Source organism: Coloeus monedula, assembly GCF_965178545.1.
Source record: "Coloeus monedula genome assembly, chromosome: 14".
NCBI lineage: Eukaryota > Metazoa > Chordata > Aves > Passeriformes > Corvidae > Coloeus > Coloeus monedula.
The window spans coordinates 20,334,305-20,355,947 of NC_138794.1; the positions used below are offsets into that span (position 1 = coordinate 20,334,305).

General features: G+C 52.0%; 2 protein-coding genes across 6 annotated transcripts in view; one reads left to right on the forward strand and one right to left on the reverse strand.

Annotated features, from left to right (window-relative positions):
- The window catches only part of MYO9A (myosin IXA), a 176,749-nt gene extending 164,837 nt beyond the window's left edge, over positions 1–11,912 (forward strand). For 3 of the 5 annotated variants that reach the window (XM_082290759.1, XM_082290760.1, XM_082290761.1), the window contains exons 34-42: positions 876–937; positions 2,717–2,909; positions 3,402–3,530; positions 3,859–3,964; positions 4,395–4,526; positions 5,679–5,802; positions 8,663–8,865; positions 9,040–9,182; positions 9,616–11,912. In XM_082290759.1, the coding sequence (XP_082146885.1) occupies positions 876–937; positions 2,717–2,909; positions 3,402–3,530; positions 3,859–3,964; positions 4,395–4,526; positions 5,679–5,802; positions 8,663–8,865; positions 9,040–9,182; positions 9,616–10,103 (1,580 nt within the window). In that variant the 3' untranslated portion in view covers positions 10,104–11,912. Of the gene's footprint in view, positions 1–875; positions 938–2,716; positions 2,910–3,401; positions 3,531–3,858; positions 3,965–4,394; positions 4,527–5,678; positions 5,803–8,662; positions 8,866–9,039; positions 9,183–9,615 lie in introns of those variants that run through there. The other 2 variants (XM_082290762.1, XM_082290763.1) reach the window with 2 other exon arrangements.
- Positions 11,913–14,651: 2,739 nt separating this feature from the next.
- Positions 14,652–18,183, reverse strand: NR2E3 (nuclear receptor subfamily 2 group E member 3; the record flags this gene model as incomplete). The annotated part of the gene is made up of 8 exons (XM_082290570.1): positions 14,652–14,784; positions 14,860–14,965; positions 15,041–15,272; positions 15,488–15,669; positions 15,754–16,008; positions 16,091–16,194; positions 16,910–17,060; positions 18,126–18,183. The coding sequence occupies 8 exons, from the start codon at positions 18,181–18,183 to the stop codon at positions 14,652–14,654; spliced, it is 1,221 nt and encodes a 406-aa protein (XP_082146696.1).
- Positions 18,184–21,643: the final 3,460 nt, after the last annotated feature.

Consider the following 21,643-nt stretch of genomic DNA (forward strand, 5'->3'; position numbering starts at 1 on the left):
GCACCCTTTCTTTGGTCCTTTTCTTGTGCTTCTATCACAGTGATGAGTTTGGGGATTTTGAAGTGTTTGCTGCTGTTTCCTCCAACCCCACGCTCAAGTAATTTTGATTTTTGTAACACCTGAAGAGCTTTAGGAACTTAGTTCTTAAGGTTTCTGAAGTCAACTAGTAAGTCCACGCCAGCAGTCCTTCCTGGCACAGGTGGAGCTTTGTGTTACACATGCTATCCCATCAGGTTATGTGGCCATCCCATAAGGTCAGACGCACTGAAGTATCACGGTAGGAAGGACAGTAAAGTCAGGTATGGAAATGTGCCCTGAGGATGCCTGTGGGGATCCTGACCTTGACAAACTCATTTGGCTTTGCCTTTTTGACTTTCAGGCATGTAAATTTTTGGGGAGATCAGGAAAATGGAAGAGGGATGGTGGAAAAGGTTGATCCGTCTCTTTTTGGAAAAGCCCAAGAGATGGATCAACCTTTTCCGTCATCCCTCCTCCATTTTTGTGATTAGGTTGGCAGCATCAGCCCTGGAGCATTTGAGGCCCAGTGCAGGAAGAATACAAATGAGGTGCCATTTCCAATCTCTGAGGGTATCTGTGTCTGATAGCTCGGAGTCACTCATGGATTATAGTCTGAGTTGATCTGTCGGAGGGGGAGGGTTTAATGTTTCATGGACTTAAATATGGCACCTTTAATTTTGAAGGCTTCATTATTTTTTTTTTGAGTGGATCTAATACAGACTTGGCCCCTGGAAACTGTAAATCCAGCATGCTTTTGACCTGGTAGTTCTGAGGAGAGCTGCTCAATTCATATGAATTCCTGTTTCTCCAGCAATGTGACCTTTGGGATAATTAAACACTCCTTTTCTCCATTGCAGTATGTAAATATGCTTGTCACAAGAAGTGCTGTCTTAAAACCACGACCAAGTGCTCCAAAAAGGTAAATGTCTCTCATTGCTTTGCTTTCATTAAATATCTTGAGACAGTGATCCCAAGTTTGTATAAAAATTGTTGGAGGTGCAAAACTTGATAGAATGCTGGCAATAACCCTCCTTTGAGCAGGAGCTTGGACCAGAGATCCCCAGAGGTCTCTCCAGCTGGAGTTTTGTAGGTATTTTGGGAATTACGCAGCGATGAGTCACTGTAGATCTGCCCAGTCATGCAGCAGATATTGCAGTGTCATTCCCTGACTTGTAACCACACAGAATAATAGGAATTTCCCTCACTTTGTAGCTTTTAAGGATTTGGAAATGTGGGGTTATTCTTGGAAATACAGGTTATTTCTCACGCCAACGGTTCCTGCTTGCTACGGCTGTGCGAAGAAGGGCAGGTGGAGGATGTTCACTGCCCTCTTTAGCGGGGAATTAAATATTGTTTACTGGATTTAAGGTTGTGGGGAACAGGGAATGAGTGCAGCAGGTCATCCTGGCTAACAATGACTCATCAAGCTTTGGTGGGGTTTTTTTAAAATAGCTTATTTTGTGCCCAAAAGAAGGAAATAGAGTCAGGATAATAATGAGTGGAAAGTTTTATCAGCTTCCTGGGAGGCTGTTCAGGGGAGAACTACCTCCATAATACACAGCCCCCAGAAAGCTGCATGAGTCCATTTGTATCTTGAATATATATAGGATTTTTGCTGCACTCTTTCCCCTTCTGGCACTATTTCTGCAAGAGCTGGGAACACCTTGTAAGAGTTTGTGCTCTAAAATCTGGGAGGTTCATTGAGATCTCTGATTAATTTTTTCAGACATTCTTGGAGCCAACTTCTTTGTTGTGATGTCTCTGCACAAGGAAGTTTTTGTGCTGCACCCAAGGAAGCAAGTTCACTGTGTCTTCATGGGTAGCTTTGCACTGGGCAGTTAGAAGTTCTCTAGGAAGGCTCCAGTTTCTCTGTGCTTGGTGAATTTGTGGTTTCAGGGTTGTTCTCAGTGACAGGGAGCTACAAACCATCAGTCATGAGAAAGAAACAACATGGGGACCTTCTGCACATCTGCTCCTAAAGTTTGCAGGATCAATGAAAGACGACATTGAGTGGGAAAAAGAAAAATGCAGGAAGAATTGTAAGGGGAGCCACTGCCTTGCTGAAGGTGGAGTTGCATCTCAGCTTCCTTTGGCTAGGGCTTAGAATTTATGTCAATATTTTATTGGATTCTTTGACTTTTTCCCATCTGGAATCTCCTGTGCAGGAGGACTTTCTCCACATTTCAATTTGCCAGATATCAACTCTCCAGTGAGTGCTTGCAGCTGGCAAAAGGTTCCTTCCTGACAGGTGTAGATGGGTCTTCTCGTGTTCTTTTTTTTGGCATCTTGTTTGTTCACTGGTTTTTTGTAACTGTCAATGCTTCAAATTGATCTAAACACCCAAGATTCAGATTTGCCTGTTCTGCTTTGTGCATCTTTGGGGGGTGAAATCATCCCTGGAGATGGTGCCAGAGAGGCAGGATGTAAAGGAGGACCATGCCCAGCTGCATTGGCTCTGCCAGGCTGGGAATATAACTACAGTGGGGTGGTTAAAGAAAGAAAATCCACACTTTTTTGCCTTCGGGTGCATGTCCGGAGACCAGGTTAGCACTGCAAGACCTGTGTCCTGTCCTGTCCTTCTTCATTAGACTCACACATCTCCTAGATCAGCTGAAGGACTCTGAATAATCGGATCCAAAGCTGCACCAGCATTGCTTCCCAGAGAGATTTTAATCCCTTTTTCCCTTTTCCTGTGCAGCACGACCCCGAGCTCTCACCGCGGCAGTTCGGCGTGGAGCTGTCGCGGCTGACCAGCGAGGAGCGGGCGGTGCCGCTGCTGGTGGAGAAGCTCATCAACTACATCGAAATGCACGGGCTGTACACGGAGGGCATCTACAGGAAATCAGGATCCACCAACAAGATCAAGGAGCTGCGGCAAGGCCTCGATACAGGTGAGGCGGGATAAAATCCTACATGGGCAGGAAAATCTCCGCAGCGGCAAAGTTGGATGGGAAGAGAGTGGGATGGTTCGGCATTCCTGACACTGGGATGTGCAGGGGATGATTTCACATCAGCGGCCGTAACTCAGGTCACCAACTCATGGGGTTTTTGGGAGCAATCCATGAAAAAAAGTCATTCTATTTGAGGGAAAATGCTGCCTTACTGACACCCTAGCAATCAGTGAGAAGAGAAATCCTGGTCCCACCTGAAGTTATTTACCCTGGAAAATGTATTGTTCTCTAATTTTACCATGTGGAGCTGAAATTGAGTGCTGGATTTGTTGCCATTAAAGGCACGTAAACATTTTTTATTTTAGAGTACTTTATCATAGAACAGTTTGGGTTGGAAGGGACCTTCAAAGGTCACCTTGTCCAGCCTTGGGCTTCATATTGATCATTGTCTCTTGTTCTTTCCCTTCTTGCTTCATCTGGTGCCAAACCCAGACATCGATAACGTGAATTTAGACGACTACAACATCCACGTCATTGCCAGTGTGTTCAAGCAGTGGCTCCGAGATCTGCCCAACCCCCTCATGACCTTTGAGCTCTACGAGGAGTTCCTGCGGGTGATGGGTGAGGAGCCTCCCTCACTATCCCATTCCCTTGGTGGAGGGAAATGGTGGCCACTTTTAGTGCCAAACTTTTGATTCACTCTTCGGGCCCAAACCAGCTGGTTTTGCCAAATTGTATTTACCTGGTTTCAAAGTCTGATTTTTTGGCTATAAAGGGGTTTTTATGCAAAACCTCAGGCAATTTGGTCTCAATTTGGTGGCTTTTGCATCACAGTTCAGCTAATTTCAGCCCCAGCATTGTATCTTTTAAGTAGGAAAATTGAGTGTTAAGAAGTAAAATAGGACGAAGAAGTAGAAGCTGCCCCTAAACACCGGTGGTTTCTCCACAGGCCTCCAGGAGAGGAAGGAGACGGTGCATGGGGTGTACTCAGTCATCGACCAGCTCTCCCGCACCCACCTCAGCACCCTGGAGCGCCTCATCTTCCACCTGGTCAGGTATGCTGGGCCTGCGCAGCTCTAGGCAAAAGCAGGATGGTCAGGCATCCTTCCCAGTGGAATAGCTGAGGCCAGAGGCAGGTGGCAGGGGACAGGGAAGAGCTTTTGAATGTGCTGTGTCTTCCAGGAGGTGGCTGTGGAGCTGTTCCTCCAAGGCATGTTGTGTTGATGAGTGACCTCTGCAGTGTTCTGGTCACTTGTGGTTCCTACAGCTCTGTGGTGCTGCCCACCACTGCAGGGACATGTTTTTGGGTGGAAAGGGATGGTTGTTGCCTGGGAATATCTGAGATGTCTTGAGGTTTGGCTTTCTCCCTCAAAGCAAGGTTGCACCATAGAAATATCATCTCCTCTCTTCATCCATGACCATGTGCAAGGGGTGCAGTGGAGGTGCCTCCACCTCTGACTTCTCGCTTAATCCCTGTTTTTTCAGGATTGCTCTCCAAGAGGAGACCAACCGCATGTCAGCCAACGCCTTGGCCATCGTGTTTGCTCCCTGCATCCTCCGCTGCCCCGACACAACAGACCCACTGCAGAGCGTTCAGGACATCAGCAAAACCACCACGTAAGAGCCTGGGGCTGGGTCAGCCAGCTCCACCACCGCACCACCTAGGATGGTCAGATGGCTCAAAAATTGAGAGCTTTGGCATGAAGTAATAAACACATAGCATCTAAATGCAAATAAATGCATCTGCATGAAGGTATTTCCAATTCTCTCAATCCCCGAGAAGTAGTTTAACAAGGATTTTTAAGTGATGGAGGATCCCCAAGAGTGGATAAGCTTCTGCTCCTGCCTGGCACATCTCAGCAGGAAAAGGTGGAGCTTGTGCTGACATGGTGTTATAGTTAATGTAGTTCATTCTTGGCAAGCAAATCTTGATTCTTACCTAATTTTGGCTTTTTTATTGAAGTGAGTTGCTTGGTCTGCAGCAATATTAATATATTTAGATTTATTTATGGTGTTTGCCATAATTGCAGAGGTTTTACAGTGAAAACGTGAAGCACTTGACCAGATTCAGTTTGGCTCATATGAAATAGATTTTAAAATAGATACTGGAGTCAATTACTATAATGAAAACCCTCCAGTGAAGGGCTGGGCTTCTGAAGGAGACGGTTTTACCTCCAGTAAGTATTACAATTGTTGAAGACCAGAACATGTTTGGAGACCCAGCTGGCAGGAACACCTGTCCTTTAACAGGATTTCATTGTAGCTTCTCCCCCACACTTCAGCTCCTGCACATCCTCTCGTTTGATTGCAAGGAAAGGACTATTTTTTTCCCCAAATACCTTCCTGACAGCATTACACAGTCGGCTCAGTTACACAAGCTGCTGCAGAGTTACTGCTTGCAAGTGAGTTGGAATCGGCCTGCCTTCTCCAGGTTTGTATTCCACTACTCCCTCTTCCAGGTTGGGTCCTTGGCGATCTTTAATACCTCTAGGCTGTTCCTCAATCCATCCATAGCCCATGATCACTCTTCCTAGGAGAATTCTCACCACCCTCTGGCTTCCAGCTGGAGCTTTTCTTCTCCATGCTCTTCCATCAGGGCAGATCTTCAAAATAATCCTTTCCTTGTAATAAAATGAGAGGATGTGCTGTAACTAAGGGAGAAGCTACCAGGAAATCCTGTTGAAGGACAAGCCAAGACAAGACAGAGCAGCTCAGATCAAATGTCTTCCTCCTCCTATTTTGCCTTCTTTTGGGTTTTTTCTCCCTTAGTTGTGTGGAATTAATTGTCATCGAGCAGATGAACAAGTACAAGGCTCGTCTCAAGGACATCAACAGCCTGGAGTTTGCAGAGAACAAAGCCAAGAGCCGCCTCTCCTTGATCCGCAGATCTATGGTGAGATGCCAAAGCCCTCTCTGTCCCCTCCTGTCCTCTCCTTGCCCCTGAAGCCACCCTACCTTATCTTCTCCTGCTTATCCCAGCCTCCCAAACCCCTCGCAAACTCACACACCATCTCCACCAGGACAGGGACCCTCAGCCCCATGGTGGCCCCTCACCTTCACAGGGAGTCATACCAAAGCACGAGGAGGTGGGAACTGTGCACGGAAATGTTGTCACTCCTGCTCAGACGTTCCTGATCAGCATTTCCACCTTCATTTGAGCTTGTTTGGTCCTGAGTTGAGTCAAGCCTTTCATTGACCAGCTCAACATCACCCCATGGGTGACCTGGACCATCATTTTTTGTGCTCAGTCACATTATCTAAACCCAAAGGCTCTCCCTGCTCCCGCACTGCCTTTTTGGGAGCCTCAAACCCATCTCATTGAGCTTCCACGCTTGCGGGGGGCCGGCAGGCTGCGGATGCACTTGTGCTTGGCTTGTTGGGCTGCGGGAGAGGGACGGACTCAGCGCGGCACCATCGGCACAGGCTTGGGCTGAGGAGCTGAGCAGGCCCTCTGCTTGGACCTGTCCCCAGTGATCCTCAGGGACACATTGCTTCTGCTTTTTGGGGATGAAATCCAAGCAGGGGCTGCCCAAGATTGTGGAGCTGGTGCTGCAGAGCTGCCCCACTCATCTCAGTGAACTGAAAAAACCTCAAACTGAGCAAAGCGGGTTTTTGGAGGGGCGGCGGCATGTGCACTCTAACCTTCTGCTTTCCTTTTCATCTCCTCTCTAATCCAGAAGCCCGTACTAATTGCAGTTAGATTTATGAGCATAACCCGCAGTTCAATCCCGGTATGTATCAGCGGCGGCTGCCGCGACCCTCGCTGTGTGTCACCGTCGCTCATTCCAGCTCTGTCCCACCGGCCATTGTCCGTGACCCGTCCGGTCCCGCCGCTCCTCGGAGCCGCCGTTCCTCCCGCAGGTCCCCCGGGCACAGGAGTTTGGGGCTGGCGCTCGGCCATCCCTGCACGCAGCTCCTCAGAAATCCGCTTCCCACCCCTTTTCCCTTCCTACTTACTTTATTTTCTATTTTATTTTCTTTTTCCATCCTGTGCTTCCCTCTTTCTTACTTTGCTTGATTCATCCCTTCCCTCCTCACCTCAATTTCTCCTCGTTTAGGATGCGTTTCAGCATCAAGTTCCTTTCACAGCACTGCTGTTTCTGAAGATGGTGGATAAAAACCTCAGTTTGGATGCCTTGGAGACCATGAGGCATCCAAAGGTCTCCTCCACCTTCTTGGAGGAGGAGTACTACCACCCTGAACACAAGGTCAGGACACCCAGGTTTGAATGAGGAGTAGTCCAGTAAGCCCTGTATTCCCCAACTCCATCCCAGCTTGAGTTTGAGTTCTGTGAGACTGTGACAGGCAAGAAAAGCACCTGCAGGATTTTGGGAATGCTCATAGGGCTGTTTCCTTTCCTTGTAGGCACAGCCCATGATGAAAGTTCCTTCAAGTTCCCCCCATTCTTCCACATCCATGAGTGTCAGGAGGTGGAGAAGAGTAAAATTCGAGCTCTGCTCCCCTGGTGCATTTCTCTGGGGCTTAAGTCCACAAGCCAGTGGGATCTTTGGGATCTTGGGGCTTTTGGCTAATAGGATTCAGGGAGCTGTGCTTCAGCTCAGGAGCCCACGTGAAAGGTGTCATCAGAAGAACACCAGGGCACAGGAACGGCTTTGCTGACAAAGATCTCTGAGATGTGGTGTTAAAAGATGAAAGGGCTAAAATGGAGGAAATCCAGCTTTTAAAGGGAAAAAGGGAGGATCCTTTATCCTGAAAACCTGCTCTGGGCACATGAGTTGTCAGGAAGACCTGGGGATGCAGGGCTTAAATACGGGGAGGAAAGTTGAGCTGCAACAAGCTCTTCCACCCCAGGGAGACACAGATTCTTCCTGGGTGATTGTTGTCAGGGGAGGGCAGCAAGTGATGGACCTCTCTTAGTCCTGGTCACATCAGTTCTGGAATGTAGAAGATGAGATGTCTGGTCATGATAATGTTAAGATAAAAGCTGTTTAATCTCTGCCATGTCCCTCATCTCCAAGAATCCTTCTGCTCTGTGGAGCAGATCTGTAGAGCTGGTCCTCAGAAGATCAAAACAGCTGCATATATGTCTCTCCATCTGTACCACTCTTGTTTGAGTCCTTTTTCGTTGCCAGTTTCAGTATTTAAAAAATGAGGTGGTTCTTCAGAGCTGCATTAAATCAGAGCCAGTTCAGCTGTGGGCACAAAGATCCACATTGGTTGTCTTGCAACGGACCACTGGAGGTGGTCCTGGTTTCTGGATCTCCTGTACGTGAGATCAGGGCATGGACAACATGATTAGATGGGAGTTCCTGTTTGCTGAAGGGGTCAGTGAGACCCTTGTGATGCTCAGGTAATACCAAAGGTGGATAGGGGAAGGATGTGAGACTTGATCCAAGGATAAAGCAGGAGCCAGGTGCCCTGAAATCAAAGCCTTTGTGATGCTCCCACCTAAAGCCACTGTCAAGCTTCCCATCACACAGGCTGTGGGCTTTGTGGGAACCCATCCTGCTGCTAGCTGGGCTTGCTTGGAGTCCAAGCTGCACTTGGTCCACCAGCATCATCCTCCCTGCTGCCTTCCTCACCACCTCCATCCCCGGCCCCTCCAATGTGTTGAGTCCTTCTCCCAGCCTGAAGAGAGGTTTTGGAGGGTCTGGGGTGCATCCGGCAGCAGCACACTGAGGACCAGTGTCTGGGCCCTTCTTCTTCACTCCTTGGGAGAGCAGTGTGGTTGGCACCTGAGTGTTTGCCACATCACCTCGGCTGGTGGTGGTGACACCATTGTCTCTCTTCAGGGCAAAGGACGCGTGCGGCGCGGCGCCTACCCCAGCCCCGCGTCCCCTGTCACCGGGCGCTTGCCCTCAGTGACGGACGTCCCCGAGGAGACCATGAGCAGCGAGGAGGCCATGGAGATGGAGGTGACAGAGCAGCAGCAGGTGGCCATGCAGCAGGAGGAGAAGGTGCTGACCGAGCAGATCGAGAGCCTGCAGAAGGAAAAGTGAGTCTGGCCAAGGGTTCGAGCCACGTCCCGAACCTGTGGATGTTGTTTGACATCATGTGGTTGATAACTGGAGGGCTCCATCCCTCCATGATCTCTTGGTGCATGTGCATCCCTTTCTCCTCTCCACCTTTTTGGTCCTGTTGGGTCAATGGGGCTGTGTTGGCTTTGCAGGGAGGAGCTGACATTCGAGATGCTGACACTGGAGCCCCGCGCCTCCGACGACGAAACCCTCGAGTCCGAAGCCTCCATCGGCACCGCTGACAGCTCAGAAAATTTGAACTTTGACTCCGAAGGAGCCATCTCCGATCGCTCGGGTAAACCCAGGTGTTCTTAGGTTTATGATGCAGTGGTTTGGGTTGGAAGGGACTTTCAAAGGTCCTGAAGTCCATCTCCCTGCCATGGGCAGTCCCCCCCAAACTTGAGGGCACCATGTCTTTCTGTCACTTTGGGAAGGATTATTATTATTTGGGATTTTCAAGTTTATTGAAAGTCAGTGGTTTAAATGGGTGCAGAGAGGGGGGTTAAGGGTTCAATCACATGGCCCTGGGGGGATGGATGGGAGCAGCCAGGGTTGGTGGGGAGGTGAACATTCTTCCAGTGCTGCTGCTTCATCTGGGGTGACGCTGCCCCCACCAAGATGCTGGGAACGTTGTCCTGGCTTCAATGGCACGTGTCCCCAGGGAGGGGGTGGTTGGGTACTGGGTGGTGTCCGGGTGTTGACCGTCCGTGGTCCTTCTGCCCCTGCAGAGAGAAGTGTAGCACTTACCTCCCTGCGCCCTGCCAAGGCCGAGGGGCCGAGCCGGCTGCGACGGCACCCCAGGATGCGGCTGGACCCGGCGGAGCCGACCGACACCCCCGTCTCCTCCTCTTCCTCCTCCTCCTCCCAGTCGTCCACCTCCTGCTTGCCCCACCTGCCCCGGAAGCGCTTCCAGATGTACTCCAAATCTCCTTTCTACCGAGCGGGGGGACACGGCGAGGCCCCCGAAACCCGGGCGAGCGCTGAGGGCCTGGCGGGGCCGCTCCGTTGTCCCGAGGACCGGCCGCAGTTCACCACACGCGGGACCTTCAACCCGGAGAAAGGCAAACAGAAACTGAAGAGTGTGAAAACTTCCCCCCCAAAAACCAAAGAGCCCCCGGATGGGGGGCCTGGAGGGGGACGCAAGAGGAACCCCGAGGCCGATTGCGCTGCCGCCCAACCCCTTGTCCTCCTGGGGAGCAACGAGTTCATGGTCTGAGATGCTCCACCCCAGGGCTGCATTCGTGCCGGGGCATCCTCCCCATCAGCAGTGCTCTGATGGTTTCCTCGTTAATGCCAGGGGGATGAATTCTTAATTAAAAAGGCCGGGAGGGGACGGTTTTAATGGTGGCCTTAATGGTTTGGGGGGGTTGAGACCTTCGGGTGGCCGGGGGGTGGACCGGGATGGGAGGCCCTGGCCGGCTCCTGGTCCTTCCCCTCGGAGCATCCCACGGAGCATCCGCCGCCAGATCCTTGTGCCGAATCGCCGTTGGTAGGAGCAAACCAAGCCTGGAACTCCCATGGGAGCACCCCGAGCTGGCTCCACTGCAGCCAAGCCCTCCGCGCTTTAACCGCCTCATCCACGCCAACGCTGAGCGCATGGAAAAGTGTTAAAACCTGCCAAAAATAACCTTTTCCCTTTGGTTTTTTATTTTTTAATGAGACCTAACCACCTTTCCTCTTTTTTTTTCTTTTTTTTTTTCTTTTTTGAGACCATCAGTATTAAAAAATAATAATAATTAATAATAATCGAGGACTACTTGAAGCGATATTTGTTTATATACCGGTTCCTGGAGTTACATGTAAATATATATATTTTTATTAATTTTTTTTAACGTTTTTCCCCAGACAGATTTTTTTTTTTTTTAATTATTATTATTATTTTTGGGCCAGAGAGGAGGGGAGCAATAGGCTGAGCCATCCTTGCTGTCACCACTGGTGTCACCGGCCATCACTCAATAAAACACGGAGTTTTATTTTCAGCAAGAAATCCCTGGAGGTGTGATTAGCCCATCATAGCCCATCATAGGACTAATTAACGATGCTAGTTAATGACTCAGCTCATAATCCCTCCCCAATCGTCTCATCATCATCCTCAGTGGCACCTGGAGAAGCTCCGGGTGCCGGAACACCTCTGGAAAGGCAAAATTAGGAGCCCTGGCTCACTAATTAGATTTATAAAGGCTGAATCTGTCCTTCCAACTGGGCTGGAGCTCATCCTTTCCTGAAGTGCCATCAAAAATGGGGAAAATAGCAAAAAATTGAGTTTTCCTGAGTATTTTGTCTTTTCCTGGCATGCCTGGGTTTGGCCGAGCTGCCCCTCGGTCCCCTCTCCCCCTGCCCATTCCAGGGATGGTTTATTTATTTGGGTTATTTTTTATTTGCTATTTGAAATTTGACACTTTTTTTCATGTTAATTTTTTTTCCTACGGGAGAAGCGACAGATGCCGCAGGGAGAGTGGGAACAGCATCGGCCTTGGCACTGCATCCCGGGAGTGGAGCCAGACCGAGTCAGTCACCCCCATCCGGGGGGGAAATGGGATTTTCCCAGCCCCAGAGGGACAAACAGGGCTTTGGGGACCGACCCGGATGCACAGGGAAGGCGGAGTGTGACCACAACAGTGGAAACTCCTGGGGAGCCACCCCAAATTCTCTGGGAACTGGGATTGTTGGGAGCATCCGAGTGCTTGGTGCCAAACCAGCATTTTGAGCCACTTGAACTAAAAACCCCAGAACTGCCCTTAAAATGGCTATGGGGGAGGAGATCCTGGGGACGAGTGAAGGGTCCAGCCTCATCCTCAGGTTCCTCATCCCAGCGGGATGAGAGCAGGGATGTCAGATCTGCCTCGGGCAAACATACTGATATAAATATATATATATATATATATATGTACCTAATTTCTTTTGGAATATATTTATTTTCCTTATATATGTTTAATTTCTATATAAGGAAAATATATTTGATATTTATATATATGAAGAACATATATAATAATATATATATTCTATATATAAAGAAAATATACACACAAACAAATAAATATTCTCCATACAATTAAAAAATACATAAAAGAATATAAAGGCTAAATACATTTATGTATTTTCTATTGCATATATAGTACATATTTATATATAAATATATAAGGTATTCTATATATAAAGAATGCATATTTCTTTATGTATATATGTTTATATATTTATATATAAAGAAGTATAGAAAGGAAATTAATTATATATTTCCTTATGTATATATTTTACATATTTCTATATATAAGGAAGTATATATATATAAAGGAAATATGTACTATATATAGAATATTTATTACTTTATATATATTTTAATGTATTTCTTTATGTAGAAACATATTTAATGTTATATGATTTAAGCATATATTTAATATATGTTTAATATGTTTATGTATGTTTCTTTACATATATTTATATATTTCTTTATATAAAGAGTATTTCTCTGTAAAGAAATATATAAAGGAAATATATAGTATATATAAAGAAATCTATTTTCTCTCTATTTCTTCATATGTATAAAAATGTATGGAATATAGGGAAAATATATAAAGAAAATAGACTTCTTGATATACATAAGTGTATGGAATATATATAGAATATATTGAAAATATATTTCTTTATATATATAATATACTTGTGGTTATATGTATAAAGAAAAACACATGTAAAAGAAATATATACATACATATACATATATATATATATATATATAAAATCCAGTTCTGGCAGGAGCTGAGCAGGACTGGAGGGATAATGGGCTGTTCCAGGGTCCCCTTCCTCCGGCATCTCCCTGCTCCTTCCCAGCCCTTCCCTGGCAGGATTTGGGGTCCCAGAGGGTTTTCCGGAGGGCTGAATGTACTGACTACTGGAGGGCTGCGAGGGGAATTGTTGTTATTTTTCATGGAAAGTTTTCTAAGTAATTTATAAAGTCGCTGCGTGTAAATTAAACAAAGTCTGTATGTAAGAGGATATATTATCCCGCGTCGCCCGCGCTCGGAATCGTGTACAAACCGACACAAACGGACAAATAAAAGTGTCAGTCTGCAAAGGCCAAGAATTCCCAGTGGGACACTGTTCCTGCTGCCCACGCCCCAGGGGTCTGGGGGTTGTTTGTTTCCCCCATTTGTTCCATGGGGTTATGGAGTTGTGGATTTTCCCCATCCCCGTGTGGATGGAGGAGCTGGGAGGGGGAGCCGGGGCTCGGGATCCCTTCCCTTCGGACTGTTCAGTGCTGGTTATTCACATTCTCATTATTTATGGTCAGAGAATTTCTGTTTCTCTTACTTGATATTCACATTCTTTTTATTTATGTATATGCCGATTATTTACATACAAATTATTTTAATCAGATAATTTCTATTTCATTCTATTTAGGTAATTTGTTTTCAATTTATTTCTATTCAGATTATTTCCGATTACTTTTAGGTAGACTGTTTACATTCAGACAATTTATTTTCAGTTTATTTCTATTCAGATTATTTCATTTTATTTCTCTCCACACAATTTAATTCAGATTATTTCCAATGAGATTCATTATGTTTCTCCTATTTATATGCAGTTTGTTTATTTTCAATTTATTTCTATTCAGATTATTTCAGATTATTTAGTTTTATTTTCTTTCTATTCAGATTATTTAGTGAAGGATATTTCAAAGCAGATATTTATGTTCCAATAATTTACGTGCATTTTATTTCTATTCAGATTATTTAATTTCATTTTATTTCTATTTGTGTTATTTAATTCCCATTTTATCCAGTCAGATTATTCATATTCATCTCACTTATATTAAGATAGTTTATTTTCAATTAATTTCTATTCAGACTATTTCAGTTTATTTAGTTGCATTATATTTCTATTCAAATTATTTCATTATTTCCAACGGATTATTTCCAGACATATTATTTATACTTATCTTTTTTATATTCAGATAATTTCCAGTTATTTTCATTTTATTTTTATTCATATTTTTCTGTTAATCTTACTTATATTGATTATTTAATTCAGATTATTTATACTAATTTTACTTCTATTTAGTTTATTTCCACTCAGATAATTTATTTTCAAGGTATTTATATTCAGGTTACTGATTTCTATTTATTCCTATTCAGGTTATTAACATTCAGCTGGTCCCCCCAGTCCCCCATCCAAGGGGACCCAAGTCATCAGCACAGGGACTCGGGCTGCAAAACCCTCTTTATTCCGAGTATGAAAGGGGGACACGAGTGGGAGACCCCAGGACGCGGGACAAGGGTCTGGCCCTGGGACAGCAGCACCCCCAGCCAGTGTCACCCCGGGCTGGGATCAAGCCGAGGATGTGCTGGGCTGGTGTCACCCCCAGGTGGCACCACCCTTGGCCGTTGTCATCCCTGGCTGATGTCACTCCCCAGGTTGGCGTCATCCCTGGGTAAGTGTCCCCCAGGCTGGTGGTCCCTGGGTGGCAGCGGGTCCTCATGGTGCCAAGGTGCCTTTGCCTGGGTTCCTCCAGCGTTTGGGACACCATCAAGACCGGCCCCAAGGAGGTGCTGCCACTGCACTGGGCACTCACTTGGGAACATCCCCCTTCCGCCCCCAGGGAAGCTGGTCCCACCTCCCAGCTGCCAGCAGCATTCCGCGGTCCTGGACATCGCCCCGGAGATGGGACCACAGGCACCTTCACACCCCAGGGTGAGGAGACCCAGGGTGGGGGTGACAGGGTGCCAGCGCAGGGTGACAAACACGCCGGTGACAGCAGGAAGGGGGTTCAGTTCTTGAACATGTCACACAGCAGCTTCTCCATGGGGGTGTTGCCGATGGTGCGGCGGAAGAAGAGCAGCTCCACGCGCTCCGAGGAGATGAAGCGCAGCGCCGGGAGGAGCAGCAGCAGCTTCCCGAACCTGGGGGACAGAGCCGTGGCCATGGGTGGGTGTCCCACCCTGGTGTCACCCATGAGGACGTGGGGACAGCGGTACCTGACGGGTTGCCCGGGGTAGTGGGATCGGTTGTGCTGGCCCAGCATCACCTGCGACTGGTCCTGCAGGTTCTCCACCTGCTCAGGGTCCTTCAGGCCACGGGTCTCTGCAGGGACAAGTGGGTGACAGGCTGGGGAGGGGCACAGGGATGGCCAGTGGTGGGTGCTGGGAGTGGCCTCACCTGGTTTGAAGAGCACCACGGCCTTCATGCAGGCAAATTCCGTGGGGTCGACAGCCAATGCCTTGAAGCGGCCAAGGGTCTCCTGCAGCGCCCGCACATCCAGGGCGGCCGGCAGCAGCTTCCCAGGGGCCGGCTCAGGGACAGCCAGCAGCGGGCAGCTCTCCAGGGGCATGGACCACTGGATGGCACAGAGCAGGAACAGCTCGCTCCATGCTTCCTCCAACAGGATCACCTGGGGAGAGCAGGGGGAACCCCAAAGTCCCTGTCAACCCCAAAGCCTCCAGGACCTGCAGCCACCACAGCTGGTTGGGCTGAGGAGCATCTGTGAGGGAACCCTAAGAATGTTGTGGAGATGCTCCAGCCATCCTGACTGGCTGCTACTCTTTTTGGGGTTCCTGTTGCCACATAGGCAGATCCCCAATTCCTCACGGAAATTCCCAGCCCCACCTGGTCGCGGAAGGGCAGGTTGGAGAAGACGGGCAGGTTCTTGGCCCACTTCACAGCCATGAAGAGGAGACGTGCTGAGGTCTCGTAGATGTTTTCGGGGCTGGCTGCCGGGTACGGCGCCACCTGGTACTCGCCGGTCGCCCGCTCTGGCTCACTGCCCGTCACATCCACTGTCTCATCAGCTGCAGGAAGAGGACACTGGTTGTCACCACACCACGGGGACATCGACCACCCGCCCACCCCTTGCTACACTGGCAGCCACCCACCGTCCTCGGGCTCCAGCTTGGCGCAGGTCTCGGCCGTCATCAGGCTGGCCATGAAGCGATGGTTGGTGGGTGGTGTGGGTGCTCGGGGACCCGGGGTGACAGCGACAGTGGCACTGGGACCACGAGGAGCCGGACAGGGTGATGGGGGGACCTCACGTGTGGTGGCCACGTGCTCAGGGGGCAGCTCAGCATCCAGCTCGATGCTGTCCAGCCGGACCTGGGCCGTGCTGCGGGGCTGGCGCTCGTTCTGCACAGCTGGGAGGACAAGGTGGCATCAGCAGCGGCCACCCCGCTGTCACCCCCTGCTTCTCGTCACTGTGTGTCCCCCCCATCTCACCATCCTTGTTCATGCCGGCCTGCAGGCACTTCTTGAGCCGGCAGGCCTGGCACTGGTTGCGGTGAGCCTTGTCCACTGGGCACAGCCCCGTCCCCGCCTGGCACCTATGGGGAGAGGTGGCACCTGGCTGCAGCCCCTGGGGTGGCCCCTGTCCCCGAGGAGGGTCCTGCCCCCATGGGTGCCATATCTCCCCGCCATGGGTTCCCTCCACCCAACAAGTGCCCCACCGCTGTGGGCACACTGTTCCCAGCAGGTGCCCTGTCCCCACTCTAAGGGTGCCCTGTCCCAGTGAATGCTCTGCCTTGATGGGTGTTTTGGCCCCATCAGGGAGCTCTGGACACCCTCTCCACAGGTGCCTCTCCGCCTGCGTGCCTGTCCCCTGCACGGCTTTAAGTCCCCCATTGCCCATGCCCTGAGGTGTCTGGCTTGCTGAGTGTCCATCCCGGGGGACCCCACCCCACTGGGTCCCTGTTGCCAAACTCCCTGTCCTGCTGGGTGTCCATCTCCAAGATCCCAATCCCACAGGGTGTCCATCCCTTCCCTGTTGGGTGCCCCATCCCATGAGGTCCCTGCTCTGCTGGGTGTCCCTACCTTGCTAGGTCCCTGTTCCCCCCACTCCCGCCCCACTGTGTCCATCCTCTGACTCCCTGGGTGGCCATTCCTAGGGTCCCTGCCCTGCGGGCTGTTCTTTCCTCCATGCTGTCTGTCCATGGGACCCTGGTTCTTACCCCCCTGGATGCCCATCTGCAGGGTCACTGCCCCTCTGGCTGCCCATCCCCCCATTCCCTGCCCTGTGGGGACCCCCACGCCTGTTCCCACCTGTAGATGAGCTTCCTGCGGACACTGCGCTTGAAGAAGCCGCTGCAGCCGTTGCAGGCGTAGATGCCGTAGTGCTTCCCGCTGCTCGTGTCCCCGCACACCTTGCACAGCAGCACCGGGCTCAGCGCCTTCCCGGGGGCCGGGCTCAGCCCTGCGGGAGTGGAGCCGTCGTATCTGGGGCTCCTCTGGGCATCCCGATGTCCCTCGTCCTTCCCACCAGTCCCTGCTGCCTCCCAGCATCCTGGAGATGGGGTGGCTCCTGCCTCTGCTGGTTCAGCCCGGGGACGTGAATGGGGACACCTCAGGGACTCCACACGGGGTTCACCTTTTTCCCACACCCCAGCACAGAGTGATGCAGGATGAACTCTCACAGGAATTTTGCAAAATAAAAAAGGATGAAACGGTGTTCTTAGGGATGGGGACACCAGGCGTCCCAGGAGGGGGACTGAGCATGCCAGAGAAGGGCTGCAATCAAGGATGGGCGGTGTCCTGGAGAAGGGACAGCTCTGGGGACATGGGGCACCCCAGACAAGGGTCACAGCAGGGAACTGTGGGAACCCTGGTGGAGGGCCAGGGACCAAGGGCATCCAGGAGAGGGTTATGACTAGGGACCCCAGGAATCCTGGAGAAGGGGCATAGCTGGGGACCTCATGGGTCCTGGAGAAGGAACAGAGATGAGAACCATGGACACCATGGAGAGGTTCGGGCACTGCAGGCATCCTGGCCTAGGGAAGGACCATGATGGGGACTCAGCATCTTGGAGGAGGATGACAGCTGAAGACCCCAGGCATCTCAGCGGACCATGATGGGGACCCTGGGCACGCAGGATAAGGACCATGAGGAGAAGCCCAGCCATTCTGGGGAAGGTTGGCAATGGAGAGCCCAAACAACCCAAACAATTATGATGGGGACACTGGGTGTCTTGGAGATGAACCATAATAGGGACACCCAGATATCTCAGAGAAGGCCCACGATGAGGACCAAAGGCATCCAGAAGAAGGCCATGATGATCTCAGGCATCTCAGAGAAAAACTGCCACGGGGGACCCCAAGTATCTCGGTGATTGACCATGAAGGGGGTTCCAAGTATCCCAGAGGAGAACCACGAAGACGACCCCCAGGCATCTTGGGGAATGACCACAGCGGGAGCCTGGCCATCCCAGAGAAAAACCCGTGTCCCGCCGTGTCGCACCCACTCCAGCAGAACCACCTCTTACCCGTGGGGCTCTCATCCAGCCCGGCGCTCACCACTGACCCCGCCGGGGACGCAGCCATCCCTCACCCGGCGTTCCCGACCTGTCCCTGTCCTGTCCCTCTGGATCCCCGCGGAGGGTCTGGCCAGGCGCTGGGTGCTCCGGCAGCTCTGCGGCCAGCGGGGCTCTTGCCTTGCTCTCTTCAAGGCGGCTTAGCGGCGGGCGCTGTGTAAGCAGCCGCCTCTTTGTCACCCTCTTAATCTTTAGTGTCTGCGCGGGGCGGGGGGGATCAATCAGCCACGCGATGAAGAATTAAAAAGGTGCTGAGCCCCAGCCCTGTAACCCTAAACCCCGCGACACCCAAGCCACCCCCCCGCGCGCCGCCGCGGGCCACCGTGGAGGTGTCACCCTGCCAGCACCCCCAGCCCCGCACTGCCAGGCCGAGATTCTGCAGAGGTGGCAGGTGGGGCTCGGGCTGGGGACCCCCCATATGTGTCGTCTTCCCCTTGGGACCCACCAGGTCCTGTAAGCGCATAAGCCCTTCACTAAGGCGGTTAGAGGGGAATAACGAAAAGTGGTAATTAAGGGGGGTAATTTCCCTGCCCCCAAGTAATTAATTACCGGCCCTGATGGCGAGGGGAGGGGGGGATGCTCGGTAGGGGCCCCACTGTGCCTCAGCATCCCCTCCTGGGGTCGGGGGCCCCCGTGGATGTTGGGGCTGCTGACACCGCAGAGGGTGGGGGCCAGGTGGCCCCCGGGTTACGCAACCACGGCTAAACCCTCGCGGTGACAGGGCAGCACAATTTGGGATTTGTGGGCTTTAGCCGCTAAACCCCCCCCCCGCCCCGCTCAGGGGGGTGGCGGGTGGCCACTGTCACGGGCCCGGGCTGTCCCCAGCGATGGGCCAGGCTGAGGACAGGGGTTCCCGGCCTGCTGTGCCCCTTCCAGACGGGGCTCGGGGATGTTGATGCCCTGAAGGTGTCCTGGGGACAGGCACTGGCAGCAAGTCCCTGCTGAGGGCTGGCAGCAGTGACTCCAGTGGATCCAGGGGCTGGGGGTCACCCTTCCGGCATCCCTGACTTCTGTGTGGCTCCATCCTCGCTGCCTGCAGCATTCCTGCATCCCTCCTGCCTGCAGCATTCCTGCATCCCCCTGCCTACAACCTCCTTCCATCCCTTTTGCCTGAAGCATTTCTCCCTCTTCACTGTCTGCACTGTGACTCCATCAGCCTTGCCTGCACCATGGCTCCATGTTCCCACGTGCAGCAACATTCCATCACCCTTCCTGACTCTACACGGCTCCACCATCTTTCTTGCCTTCACCATGACCCGTCCCTGCCTGCACCATGGCCCCATCCCTGCCTGCACCATGGCCCATCCCTGCCTGCACCATGGCCCATCCCTGCCTGCACCATGGCCCATCCCTGCCTTCACCATGGCCCCATCCCTGCCTTCACCATGGCCCCATCCCTGCCTTCACCATGGCCCCATCCCTGCCTTCACCATGGCCCCATCCCTGCCTGCACCACGGCCCATCCCTGCCTGCACCACGGCCCATCCCTGGCTGCACCATGGCCCATCCCTGCCTTCACCATGGCCCCATCCCTGCCTGCACCACGGCCCATCCCTGCCTGCACCACGGCCCATCCCTGGCTGCACCATGGCCCATCCCTGCCTGCACCATGGCCCCATCCCTTCCTTCACCACGGCCCCATCCCTGCCTGCACCACGGCCCCATCCCTGCCTGCACCATGGCCCATCCCTGGCTGCACCATGGCCCATCCCTTCCTTCACCATGGCCCCATCCCTGCCTGCACCATGGCCCATCCCTGCCTGCACCATGGCCCATCCCTTCCTTCACCATGGCCCCATCCCTTCCTTCACCATGACCCATCCCTGCCTGCACCATGACCCATCCCTGCCTGCACCATGGCTCCATGCCCCCTCCCACCCTGGGACCCCCTGCTTCCCCAGGGTGCCTGTCCCACCCACAGCCCCTGTCCTGACCCAGATCTCTGACCGCCGCCATCTGCGGCAGTGGCCGCCTCCTCCCGCAGCAGAATTATGACGCTGGGCTAATGCGGCGGGAGCAAGCTGTCACCTCCCTGCCCGGCCCTTGGGTGCCTCCACACCTCTCACCCAGGGGTGAAACACCCCCCAGTGCCCGATCCAGGGGTGCAGGGAACAGCTGCATCCCGGTGTGCCGGCCCACCCATGGGGACAGGGGCGGCCAGTGCCAGGGTCAGCGGGGAGCGGCCAGCGTGGCGATACAGCTGAGTCGGCTAATTTGCCCGTCCCCTCCTTGCCGTCGGGTAAAAGCCAGCTCCGGAGCAGGGATTTGGGAGTGGGATTAGCTGGGCCAACCATCTGCTGCCAGCCAATCATTAGCACCCCCAGGAAAGCCAATAATTACAAAAATATGGTTTCCCACCCTGTTTCTCCATTACACCCAGATGGGTGCCGTCCCCAGGGTGGGCTCCCCGTGGAGCAGCACCCTGTCCTCTTCCCGGGGATGAGGGCTCCATGAGCACCCAACTGGGCACTCTTGGGAGCCCAACCCAGCCCTTTTTGGGTGCAGCATGAGCAGGCCTGACGCCACGGCCGAGGGGCTGTGGGTGGTGGGTGGGGGTGAAGGAGCAAATGTTAAAGCCCGAGGCAGGGTCGTGACTCGGCTCGGTGACAGATGCTGGGGCAGATGCCACGGGATTACCCAGCCTAAAACCTTGGGATCTGCCCCCCTTCGCCCCAGCAGGCAGAGAGCGTTTAATTACTAATTTACTAATTACCCAAAGATGCTGGCGATGGGCTTGAGACCTGCGGTCAGGAGCAGCCCCAAGGCTCCAGCCACCCTAATCCCACTCGCTGTGGGGAGCTGGTGGATGCACCCTGGCCAGGGACAGCTTGGCTGGGGACATTGAGTGACCCAGGGAAGCACCACTGTCCTGGCAGTCCTGCTCCTGTTGGTGACGGCATGGAGTGGTGGGGAAAGGGACAGGACAGTGAGAACAAGGAGGAGACAATGGGGACATTGATGGGAATCAAGAGAAGATATTGGGAACCAAGGGGAGACAGTGAGGACCAGAAGGGGATGATGGAGACCAAGAGGAGCTGATGGGGGGGAGGGAAGATGATGGGGACCAAGAGGTGACAACAAGGATCAGGAGGGGGTGATGGGAACAAGGAGGAGGTGATGAGGACTGGGAGGCGATAATGAGGATCAGAGGGGACAATGGGAACCTGGATGTTTTGATGGTGACCCAGTGACAATGACAAATGTGGCGAGCAGGAGGTGACAGCAGTGATGGGGAAGGGATGATGGAGACCAGGACATGACAACAGGGACCATGTGAGGATGATGGGGACCAGGAAGCTGCGAAGGAGATCATGAGGGGGCAGTGGGATGCAATAGGGGTGGATGGAGATCACGGGGGATAGTAAGGGTTGAGATGGGATGATGGGGGCTGGGAGGGGAGCATGGGAATGAGAAGGGTGTGATGTGTACATGTGGACAAGACAACAGAGACCAGGAGAGGATGGTGGAGA